We start from the raw sequence: 13,096 nt of genomic DNA, 5'->3' as shown, positions 1-13,096 counted from the left end.
TTAAAAGGCAGCAGTAAAATTCATCCTTAAATTAGCCATTTTAGTGTTTTCTAAAGACCTTGAAATTATTTGTGATTTTGTTCAAGCATTTGCTATATCTCTTTAAAAGTTGTCCGTATGCCAGGCATGGTGCCAACTGCTTGTAATCCCAACGTTTTGGAAGATTGAGATAGAAGATCTTGAGTTCAAAGCCAGCCAGCAAGATGCTAATAAGCAACTCATTGAGATCTGTCTCTAAATAAAAAACAAAAGAGGTTTGGGTTTGGGAATGTGGCTCAGTGGCTGAGTACCTCCACTACCATCAAGAAAAGTTGTTCACATGACTATAGTTGAATCTCAGAACAGTTTCAAACTTAAATCATTTTTTTTCTTCTCTTATAGTCATTCATTGTAATAGTTTCTTGGCTGTCCTACAGATCTATAATTTTCAGCTATGTTAACTTCAGTGGAGTTGTGCTTGTATTGCTCTACTTAGGTTAATTAGCTAGAAAAATTTGTAGATGCTTAAAAGGACACATTTTAGATTTAAGCTACGATTGAGAATATTTGATAGGTAAGAGGATATACTTCTCAGGCTGTGAAATGTTGGTAAGAATAGTTACAGAGAATTAAAATTCAAACATAATTACAGATATACTCATATCTAAACACCTTATTTCTTCAGCTTATATTTTAAATAGTTCTTTGGAATAAATGATGTGTTAAATATGTACATTTTGTATGATTAATTGCTTAAGGTAACTATTTTAAAGGAAATAATAGAAACTTAGTAGAATGCAGTAATGTATTTTTTTTTTCTTTCTTTAACATACAGGGAAGTCGAGATAACATGAGTATTGTATTAGTTTGCTTTTCAAATGCCCCCAAGGTCTCAGAGGAAGCAGTGAAAAAAGATTCCGAGTTGGATAAGCACTTGGAATCACGTGTTGAAGGTAAGAAAGACTTTTTTTTTCTTTATTTAGAAGAAAAGAAAAAGTATTCTTATCAGATAATTCTTTAAAAATTTTCTTAGAAAACATAGTTATTTCAAGTCAAGCCTTTTAAAAACAAACATCTACCTTAAGATTTACTATCTTGGATCTGTGTATGTAAGTTTGAGAAGGGATTAATCTTTTCTAGGTTTATAACTGTCTAGATATATACCCTCAACAGTATGTTTAAAGTGTTTTTGTCTGTAATTTCTTTTTTTTTAATTTATTTTTTAGTTCTAGTTGGATGCAATACTTTTTTGTTTTGTTTATTTATTTTTATGTTGTGCTGAGGATCAAACCCAGGGCCTCACATGTGCTAGGAGAGCGCTCGCTCTGCCGCTGAGCCACAGCCCCAGCTGTCTATAATTTCTTCAACTCTAAATGATTCTTGCCTATAGGTCTCTATGAGTTCTGCTTTTTTGGGTGATGGAAAGATGAGAAACTCACGTGAACCACATCAGAAGCACTCATTTCTTTTGATAATATCATAATTATTAAGAGAAGCTATTTAGGGCTGGGGATGTGGCTCAAGTGGTAGCGCGCTCGCATAGCATGCGTGCGGCCCGGGTTTGATCCTCAGCACCACATACAAACAAAGTTGTTGTGTCCGCCGAGAACTGAAAAATAAATATTATCTAAATAAATCTCTCTCTCTCTCTTTCTCTCTCTCTCTCTCTCTCTTTAAAAAAAAAAAAAAGAGAAGCTATTTATGGGTGATAGATTTCTAGCAGGCTATAGTTTATCAGAAGGCAGGAGGAATGTTTAGTGTCCTGTTTCCTTATTCATAAAGAGAACAAGCATTTCCTCCTCTCTTTTTTTTTGGTGCTTGGGATTGAACCAGGCCCTTGCACATGCTAGGCAACTGGTCTGCCACTGAACCACATCCCCAAGATTGTTCGATGGATGGATCTATCTATCTATCTATCTATCTATCTATCTATCTTTCTTTCTAATTGCTATTTATTTGACAGATAACTTCTGAATTAATATAAAGAAATGATAATGACTCATATACACTAATTCAAAACATTTTCAGTAGGTATCAAGTAGAACAGTTGCTGATCTTTTCACCAAAAACACCTTTATCATTGAAAGATTGCCTCAAACAGTTAATTTAGGTGTTTTTTAATTTTTTTATTTTTTTAACTTATAAGATGGACACAGTATGTTTATTTTATTCATTTATTTTTATGTGGGTGCTAAGGATTAAACCCAGTGCCTCATGCATGCTAGGCAAGTGCTGTACCACTGAGCCACAACCCCAGCCCAACTTTTTAAGTTTTGACCTATGTATTCCAACCAAGGGGATCTGCTGGCATCTGGCTGGTCATCATAGGTCACAGGTCCTTAAGCCAAATACCATCCTTATAGCACACAAACAAAATGAGTAATTGTATGTACAAAGTAATATAAAGTATCATATAAAAATACATGTTGGGTTCAATTCTCAGCACACACATAAATAAAATAAAGGTCCAATGACAACTAAAAAAATGTACATATATAAAAAGTACATGTTTATGTATATTCAAGGGGAGTAATGCCTATTTCCCATGAGCATACAATGCAGCAAGGGGCACAGAAACTAACCCACATTCACAAACCCACAAAACAGTAGAAGGAATAAAAGTCCTGTGCTCTAGAGTGGTGTGGAGGCTTCATGGACCAGATGGCATCTAAACCACACCAGGAACATTAGTGGATACCAAGGCAAGTGGGGAGGGATCTTCAGGGCTAGAGGATGAAATGAACCAAGCACACGTGCCACATACCTACTGACTGTTCAGAAGACAAGTGGAGTGTTTGTACTGGCTGAAAGGATGTAATCTAAGAGATGCATAAAACAGAACAGCAAACCTCCTCTGACAAGAGGGCAAAATACCTTCCCCCACAGAGGAACTGCATGCTCTCTATGGAGGTGAAATAGTGGAGGATCACTCTGTAGGTCGCCCTCCACCACAAGGCCCTAGTCCTTGGAATCAAATCCATGAGCAGGAATCTTCCTTCACATAAACTGCCTTTTCTCCCATAAGTAAAACAACACAAGCAAACAACATAAAACTCAAAAGAAAACAAATCAGACCAAGCATTGACCCCTCATATTTCAATTGTGTCCCAGCTGTCAGGCTAAGGAGACTGGATCTGCTCTGTTACTCACACTGGTTCATTACTGCAAGGTATCTAGCACATCATGCTCTAGTACAGCTCTCAAAGCAATAACACCACACAAAACATAAACTTACCCAAATAAAAGGTAGCATCAACTTAAGGATCTACTGTAATATTACTCCACTAATCTAGCAAATTTTAACCCTTTTTCTAACCCATTTACAAAATATCTGCACTATATTGTTCTGGAAGCATTACAAACATTGCATTAGATTCCTCTTGAGGTAGTTCAGAGTCTTGAGACAGCAAATTTACATATTTTTCTCCACTACCATGGATGGGTAGTTACTGTAAAAGGCCTAAAATCAAACTCCTTCCCCCCCCCACCCCCATTCTCGGGAGTATTATAATTTTCCCCCTCCGATCATAAGCTAACAACTGGAAAAATACAAAATCATACAAAAATTTTAAAAATAAGCAAAAAACTGAGAATCTGTGTTATCAAACTAATAATCTAAACTTTGCTACAAACAAATAAAACAAAACCTCACTTCATTTACCAAGTTATAGGCATTTTATAAAGTACTCAAGTAATTAACAGTTCATAAAAATCGGGGGAAATTTTTAGGTAGAAACAAAATTAATACAACTCATTCTCAAATAGTTCTTCTAAAAGGCCATGTCCACACAGAGGTTTAGTGAAACTGTCTGCAGGGGGCTACCTTGTAGTTCAGACCCCTCTCAGGTCTGCTTCAGAGGTGCAGGGATATTGGCAGACATCTGCTCCAGGTAAGCCAAGGAGTCCTGAGGAACTTTGCCTGTCTTTTTGTGCTGCACATTGATGTCCTCCAACATCAGCTGACAATGTGTCTCAACATTGTTGCTTCTGCACCAGTGCATCTTATTGCTGCAATTCGTTTCTTAATTCTCAGACGTCCTCTTTAATGACTTGCTCTGGTTTCTGGGCAGACAACTGCAATCTTTTTTGTAGGGAAAAAAACAACTCTGTCTTGCAATATCCAGAAGTTTCTGGATACACTGCTCAACACCAGTTCGAATTTCTTCCTGATCCATGTCATTGACATAATCCTGACTCACAAGAGAAGCAAAGCAAGCCTTGAATGACAGTTCCACCAAGTTGCGCTACAAGTTCTTGGCGTGATAGGTGCTGCCTGAAGAATCGAGGCCTGGCTCTGGAGTCTGGCTGGGGTGGTGGGGATCCTGGCTGCTGCCCAGAGAACATACCACCCAGCGGAGCCACCCTGTATGAGATGGTGGGCCCATTGCACCTGTGTGGAATAGCCAAGATTTTTGTTTGTTTATTATAAACCACAGAAAAGAAACACCAACTTTAGAGTTTGTTTTAAACACCAACTTTAGAGTTTGTTAATTTCTTTTAATAAAGAAATCTATCTTATTCAGATAAGATAGCAAGACAGACTTTATCTAGTGGGTCTATAATGATAAGTACAGGGACCCCTGCACTGGTGGGGTGGGGACACATTGCACTCAATTTAGATTTCATCTAGGGCAAGTGGGAGTTTATTACTAATGAGCAGTGTGGTGGCTAGTGGGTGGAAAATTACTAGGAAGAAACAAAAAGGTCAAGGGTTTGTGTCTAAACTGACTTAATAGGATTATTGCTGAGAGTGGGCCAGACAAGTGGTGATAATAGTGATAAGACAATGTGGAAGGTTGGATAGGGAGTGTGGGGGAATTTCCCTAAAATCTTCTTAGTATGATTCTTGCTTACTATGTATTCTTTAAGGACAAGACAAAGTTCACAAAGGTGGTTCTAGTCAGAACTCAAGAACCTAGTCAAAGGAAAGAGCTTTGTCAAAATAAATTAGCTATCTAAACACACAGAACCATACCTGAAAGTCCTCAGCAAACTATAATTTCTCAAGCTATGATCAATTCTGTTCAACATGGATTGTTAACATTTAATATTACTTATTTCTTTTTTTAAATATTATTTCTTGTGTGGTTTATAACTTTTAAAGTATGTCTTATATGGCAGAAATGGAAAATACATAGTATCATAATTCCTGAGTCCATGTCAAGTACTTGATTATAATCATGCAGTCAAAAGTTAAAAAAAAAAAAAGGCTTTTAAAATCCCTGGAAAGGCAGCCACTACAAATCAGTAACTTAATTTTTATAAGGCATCATTTTTTAAGAGCATTGTATTTCTATTGGAATTTTAAGTCATGTAATCTGACATTAAATTTTCCAGCTGAAAGCATTGATATATTGGGTAAGGCTGTATGCATATTTTGTTTGTTTTGTGGTGCTCTGGATAGAACAAAAAAAAATTGGTCCTAAATGTCAGTAGTGCAAGGTTGAGAAATCCTGTGCTATAGCAGTACAAGTCTCAGGTAGAAAAAATTATATAGTCTTTTCATAAAGCTAACAGCTTAGAAACACGGAACATCAATATATATGGATGGATAGAGTAATATACCTACTGTAGGTGTGGGTCAGAGAAGGATTGGACAAAGTCATGTATGAAGTTGAAGCTGAAGAATGAATCATACAAAGGGATTGACTGGATTGGCATGAAAAATGTTCCAAACCAAAGCAAGAGGACATACTTGTGAAGATCTAGAAACAGAGAAAGTCGGGCAGAGTTGAGAGAAAGTAAAATGGTGAAATCTTAAAAGCAAAGCCCAGAATCTTTTTGAGGGTTGATAAAAGGTTTGGATTTTACCTCTCTTTCTTTTTCCTCTCTCTCAAAAATAAATTGCCATTGTTTGATATTTGAGAAGTTATGTCTTTCCAATGTCCAAATAATCAAATTTTCCCATAAATTGTGTAATAGAAATGGAAAATGTAAATCTTTGTTTTAAGCATTAGCATGCTCTATTTTCCTTCTGTATATTACTAATGTATCTTTGTATGTGTGTACTGGGATTGACCCAGCGGCACTCTGCCTCTGAGCTACATCCCCAGGCGCCCCTCTTTAGAGACAGAGTCTCACTAAATTGCTGGGATTAAAGGTATGTGCCATTGCGTCTGGCCTTCTTCTTTATTTTAAATAAGTTATAGAACATTACTTATTTAGGTAACAAAAAATGATTTTTTTAATAATATTTTTAGTTGTAGGTGGACACAATACCTTAATTTTTATTTATTTATGTAGTGCTGAGGACTGAACCCAGTGCCCCCCATATGCCAGGCAAGTGTTCTACCACTGAGCTATAACCCCAGCCCACAAAAATGATTTTTAATTTTCCTTTTTTTCATTATAGTCGTTATCCAGCTATTACTTTAGTTTTCCTGTAATTCTGGCATTAACAACATTATTTTTACTTAAAATTAGAGCTTAAGTATTTATTCTATAGCTGTTACTTTGTTCATTTTTAGTAATTGTTAAACCATTTCACTCATTTTCTTATGTGTCCTCTTATTACTGGAACTTTAGTGCTAGCTTGTGCTTTTATGAATAATACTGGCATGGATCTGTGTATGCATATAACTATTACCTCTTTTTGTTCCTTCCTAGAGGTAGTACTGTTTTTTATATTTTAAAACAGTACTTCTTATTTTAATTTTTTGTGAATACTGGATTATCTATCAACATTAATTAAGGAACTTTTTTTTTTTTAAATAAACCTGCAGAAATTATGGAAAAGTCTGGTGAGGAAGGGATGCCTGATCTTGCCCATGTCATGCGCATTTTGTCCGCCGAAAATATCCCAAATTTACCTCCTGGAGGAGGTCTTGCTGGCAAGTAAGTAGAACAAAAAAGTTAATTTTAGTAGTTTCATTTAGTAATTATATAATTTTAGATAAGAAAAACAAATCAGAAGCACATCAGTTATCTAAGGAAATGAGTTGATGTTTCTCAAATTAGAGAAGAACTTTAAAACTTCATCCAAAAAAGATTTTTAAAAATAAATTGTCATACTCTTTGAGGATGAAAATCTTTCTTGTTAATTGAGAACAAATGGATTGTGCAAGATCAAATTCTCAGTGAAATATAGAAACTGTGTTCTTGGCAAGTATTTAGTGTGATAGTTTTTTAGTGTGGTCAAGAATGAAGTATTTGAAATACAAGCTTAAAAACTAAAGCTTTTTGTTTTTTTTAAGGCGCAATATTATTGAAGCTGTTTATAGTAGACTGAATCCACATAGAGAAAGTGATGGGGTAAGTTTTGTTTTATTTCCTAAGCATTTGAAATAATATACAATATAAATACGATATATGAATACATTCATATAATTAATTCTATAGTAAATTATCTTTTTTTCATTTTTAAGGAACAATTAAAGGTTTAGAAAATGGAAAAAATAAATAAAATTATGTGTTGAAAATAGCTTTGTTATTTTCTGGACATCAGATGGTCTTTTTGTTTGAGCTATCCTTGTTTCTTTCCTGTATGTCTGCATTTTCTTCTCCCTTATAACTTAATTTTGAGGCAAGAATGTGCTTTTCAATATCTCAATTTCTTTGTAGGCTGCTACCAAAAATTAGTTGTTATTTTAACAACCAGTTCTTTCCCTGTGCCCTGTTGTTCCGACCTGAAGATAATTTCTTTCTAATACTGATGTATTATGGTTATGTGAATGTTGATTGAGATGACGGTTTCTGTTGTACTCTGCTGTGTGTCATCAGAGCAAAATTCTTTATTTCTTTGCCTTTTGATGCCAAACCTAGAGGCACCGATGAGCCACCAGCTGCTGGTATACATAGTACTCATACCAGAAGACAAAACAGTGTCATTTTTAAAGTCACACTCAATTTCAGAGTTAGCAATTCAAATACGAGCATATTTTCTCCAGTTGTTCATGTTTTGGGGCATCTAACAATATATGACTTAATTTTTAATATATATGCTGCAAAGTTTTAAGGGAGCCAAATTTAGCGAATAAAACTCCTTGAGAAATATAGACTAAACCTCCAAGTCTCCGTTCAGCACCTCTTGACAGGTCTTAAGATAGAAAATAGCTATTAGGTAGACATTATTCGTCTCAATTGCATTATTTATTTTCCAGGATTTATTATTGTACAGCAATAATACAATTTCTTTTTCTTAACAATAAAAGTGTCCTGGTAAAAGGGAAGTTTTACAGTTAGTACAGTTAATGAGTACTATGTATTGCTAATGATAAAGTTTATTTACATCTTAGTTCTAGAGCAGTGATTCTGATACTTTTGTGTCAGAAGCTGTGAACATTAATTTAAAAATAAATATATATGTCATGTGGTACATTCAGATGAATCTCAAACAAATAAGATCTTGACAATTAAAAAGGTGGTGGGGGGCTGGGAATACAGCTCAGTTGGTAGAGTGCTTGCCTTGCATGCACAAGGCCCTGAGTTCGATCCCCAGCTCCACCAAAAAAAAAAAAAAAAGTGATGGTAATTTTTAAGAGGTAAGGAGAAGAGAATCTTAATTCTTGGGCTAGATTATAGATTCCTTAATGGCATCCACTACCTTGGTTAGCCAGAATAAACTTCNAAAAAAAAAAAAAAAAAAAGAAAAGAAGAAAAGAAAACAGAAAAAAAGTGCTGGTGGGTGCAATCCTCAGAATAAAAAAAAATATATTTTTTTAATAACCCTACATTTCTTCTTAACATATACCAAGGATCCCCCCCCCCTTTTTTTTTTAAGGTCTGGAGATTGCACCTGGGGCACCAGGATACTTTACCACATCCTAATCTTTTACTACATCCCTAACCCTTTTTATTTTGAGATAGGGTTTCATTAAATTGCCCAGACTGGCCTTAAAATAGTGATCCTCCTTACCCGGGCTCCAGAGTAGCTGGGATTCTAGACATGTGTCATCATACCTGGCTGACTTTGGAATTTTTATAAAAGAAAACTATACATGGTAGCTACCTAATGGTGAACAAATAGAAAACAGAACCATGAAACTAAGGTTTATGCCTAAGATATAAAACTTGCAAAAAAATAAGATTTTATAAAACTTGATTTAAGTAAGATTAGTATATGGCTATGTAAATTTAGGATTACATACTTAATTATATTTATATATATTAGCTTTCCAATAACCACTGGAAATCTACATTGTAGTGAATTGATGAAGGAGGAGACTAAAACATAAGACATTGTTCCATCCATATGATCGTGATGTTTACAATGTATTTAAAAACACAGAAGTTTCATAAATATTTCATGTAGTTTAGTAAAGAATGACAAAGAATGTGACTGGATGTAGCTGTCACTCAGTGGTAGAGTACTTGCCCAGCATGTGGGAAGCCCTGGGTTCAATCCCTACTACAAAAGGGGGTAAAGTGTGTGTGTGTGTGTGTGTGTGTGTGTAATTGTCATATAAATGTGTGTGGTGGCTGCTATGAAAGTTCACCTAAGGTGAGAGAAAGTCAGATTCTTAAAGCAAAGATAGGATTTAAAGAGTGATTTGAGCGGCAGAAATGAGATGAAGATGGCATTTCAAGTGAGGTAGAAAGGCAAGAACAAAAGAAAGGTCACCTTTTTGGCTACAGTAGTGAATTGCTCTGGTGAAAATTTAAAGAATTTAGGTTGTTTAGCTATTGACAGAGACACTAGCTTTTTGAAATTAATTTTAGAGTACAGAACCACACCATATGTTTGGAACTTAGAAATTATAGACTCAAAGGAATATCCATGGCATACTTATGTGTTGGAAACATTTGTAGTATTAGAGATGCTGGAGGTCATGTAGTTTTGAAATAACTGCAGAGATCAAATAATTAATTTAAGTCCATTGTTGGTAAGTAGATATGGGTAATAGAAACTTTTCCATTTACTATAAAAACTAACTTGGAGCCAGAATAATAACAACCCTTTCAGAATATTCACTGCCTTAGAAAAATGTACTAAAAATACTAAAGAAGTAGAAAGAATGAAGAAAATACAGACCTTTAGTTAAATCCCCAGATCTTAACTTGATCCATTTTAGTAACCAATTAGACACCATTGTGCTCCATAAATCCTTCTTGACTTTGATCTCCCTGAGTATGGGAAATGTTACCAGGAAGCACAGTGACAGGGGCTTGTGTTTAACTTGCAAATGTGAGGTAGAAGTACTGAAAAACAAAACAAAACAAGGAAAGACTGTGGTAGAATGTAAGTATGTACCCAGAAATCCTCATCTTTATTTTTATTTAATTAAACTCCCCTTAGGTTCTGTCTTATAATAATTTAAAATCAAGCAATTTCCCCAGTAACCTGGCTGAAAGAGTACAAATGAGTGCCATGGGTGGAGTGGGGTCATAAGAAAAAAAAAAAAAAAAAAGAAATACTGAAGAGGAGAAAGTTGGAAGGTGCTATAAAAATTAAGCTTATATTTATAAAATAACAAAAATAAATTTTACTTTAGATATTTTAAAATGCTAGTCACCTAAATCTGAGATTGTTTTAGACTCTTAAAATGTCTGCTTTCTGTCAGAATTGTTCTTGCTATAGTGTTTATAAGTAGTACCATTAGAAATAAGGGTTCATTCATTTTTCTTATATTAAAAACAAATTTTTATGGATAATAAGTATATTTCAAAAAGCTAGGTTCAATATAAGCCAGAAATCAAATAATTTTAAATATGTTCAGAAGCTAGGGAAGGATTTAGGGGAATTTTTTACTTACTAGCCTTGTTTTGTACTTTTAGTTCTACTCTTTAGAATACATTGTCTTGTTTAATACAAGCAATATTGATATGCTCCTGACTTTTAAAATGAAACTGTGGGAAAGTCTAGTAAGAATTTTTAACCCAGGAGTTCATTACCCCATCCACCAATTTTTCAAAATGTTTATGGGTAGCAATATTGACCAAATTATATTGTAATATTGTGTGTATGCATGAGTATGTAACAACAAATTCCATCATTATATACAACTACAGAACACCCATTAAAATTGTCAAAGAAGAGGGGCTGGAGTTATACTCAGTTGGTAGAGTGCTTGCCTCGCATGCCCAAGGTTTAATCCCCAGTGCACCAAAAAAAAAAAAAGTGAAAGAAAATAGTTTGCGTATGTGTATACACTTTCCTTATTGATAAATTCACCTATAGTTTTCATCCGTTCTCAAAGGAGTCTGTGACTTCCCCCACCCTGCCAGAATGACCCCTCCATCCACCATAAAATTTGTGAAAAAAAGCTGTTCTTGTATTAGGACTCTGAGAAGGACAACCCTTTCCTCATTACAAAATGCTAGTTGTTTTTTAACTAGAATATAAATTTGGTGAGTTCTGGCACTTTGTCTCAGTTATCTATACTTGTAGTCCCAGGACCTTCCACAATCCTGGCATATGTTGAGAGGTCATTTCTAGTAGTTGGCTTAATTTAAAAAAGAATAATTTAAGTTGCTAATTGGTATGGAAGTCTGTGTTTTTAAGAGCTTTCTGTTTTCCATACAAAAATGTTAAATTTAAGTTCTTTCCTTACAGAACTTAATTAATTAACTTACCATTGATAAAGCTATGTAAGTTGATGATTTTCCAAGGGTAAAGGTTAGTAAACTTGTATTTACCCAACTCTTACTTATGCCAGGGTGTGTGTATTGTACAGTCTTCTTGGCACCCTTTTACATGACACCGAGATTCAGAGATGAGTGGAGCTGACTCCAAAACTATTCTTACATATTCCACTCTGCATCTTTTTTAGGTGTAGAAGGACACGGTACCTTTATGTTGTTATTTATGTTTATGTGGTGCTCAGGATGGAACCCAGTGCTTTACACGTGCTAGGCAAGCGCTCTGCTACTGAGCTACAACCCCAGCCCTCCACACTCCATCTTGAGAGATTACAGATGTGTGCACCCCACTTCTCTTCCATTCAAGAAAAATAATTTTTCATTCTATGTAACTCTTGTGTTTCAACTTTATAAAATATTCCTCATTATAAAGAAATATCAATTAAGATATTTCTTTATGGGCTGGGGATGTGGCTCAAGCGGTAGTGCACTCGCCTGGCATGCGTGCGGCCCGGGTTTGATCCTTGGCACCACATACAAATAAAGATGTTGTGTCCGCCGAAAACTAAAAAATAAATATTAAAATTCTCTCTCTCTCTCTTTCTTTTTTAAAAGAAAGATATTTCTTTATAATGAGGAATATTTTATAAAGTTGTTGAAACTTAAGCATTTAAGCCAGTTCCTTATCAGTTATTTTTTATTTGAATACATTTTTATTGATGCTAATCCAAAAACTTTTTTAAAGGAATTTAGATTTTTGAGAAAGACAGAATAAACAGGACAGATTGGGCTTCTTTTAATCCCAAAGGATCTCTATATTCTGTTCTCACATAATTAAATTTTATATGGAATCTTTTCTGTTTTACTTACATAGTTAAGAATTTTTAGTTATAAAATTTTGTTTTTTAGCTAACAAGCAGGGCATTGGACTTTACAAAAACAATTTTTACTCTTTTAACTGATCATTAGAAGAATTTTGCTTATGGCAACTGTTTAAAAAATATGCATTGCTGCAAATAAATACTAAGTAAATTTTAAATTTTACTAGGGCTTGGATTTCCCTCCTCCCATTTACTCTTGTACTGGGGATTGAATTTAGGGGCACTCGACCACTGGGCCACATCCCCAGCCCTTTTTTATTTAGAGACAGGGTCTCGCTGAGTTGGTGAATATCTCACCATTGCTGAGGCTGGCTTTGAAATCGCCATCCTCCTGCCTCAGCCTCCTAAGTCGCTGGGATTACAGGCATACGCCACCGCGACTGGCTGTTAACCATATTCTTATGCTTTATTTGGTAAGGCCATATATTCATAATTAGGTTGGTTCTTTAACTCTGTTAACCCAGCTGATGGACTCTTAAAAGCTAGAGGAAAAAGGACTAAATTGTCATATTACTTACTGCTTTATGTTTGTTTTACAGAATAATCTAAAACATCCCATTTAATACAGATTATTTAAAAATAGCATAGTTTTCTGTAATTTTATTAATCTTTACTGAATCAAGAAGCTACTGCAAGATTTCAATATGTAATAAACCAGTGTAGTTCTACAATAATTATCACGAGTATTTATTAAGTATCTAGTTATATGGGGCAGTTCT

The 13,096-nt window shown here is 34.8% G+C and overlaps 1 protein-coding gene and 1 pseudogene across 6 annotated transcripts in view; one reads left to right on the top strand and one right to left on the bottom strand.

The window, feature by feature from the left end:
- Positions 1-13,096, top strand: part of Ppm1b (protein phosphatase, Mg2+/Mn2+ dependent 1B) — an 89,218-nt gene that overhangs the window by 53,631 nt on the left and 22,491 nt on the right. For all 6 annotated transcript variants that reach the window (XM_048804459.1, XM_048804458.1, XM_015479716.2 and 3 more), the window contains 3 exons: positions 815-932; positions 6,702-6,813; positions 7,173-7,230. In XM_048804459.1, coding sequence (XP_048660416.1) covers positions 815-932; positions 6,702-6,813; positions 7,173-7,230 — 288 coding nt within the window. The remainder of the gene's footprint in view (positions 1-814; positions 933-6,701; positions 6,814-7,172; positions 7,231-13,096) is intronic.
- LOC107136950 lies at positions 3,822-5,585 on the bottom strand (annotated as a pseudogene).

This window comes from Marmota marmota, unplaced genomic scaffold (assembly GCF_001458135.2).
Source record: "Marmota marmota marmota unplaced genomic scaffold, marMar, whole genome shotgun sequence".
Classification (NCBI taxonomy): Eukaryota; Metazoa; Chordata; class Mammalia; order Rodentia; family Sciuridae; genus Marmota; species Marmota marmota.
This window is presented reverse-complemented; position numbering and strand designations above follow the sequence as displayed.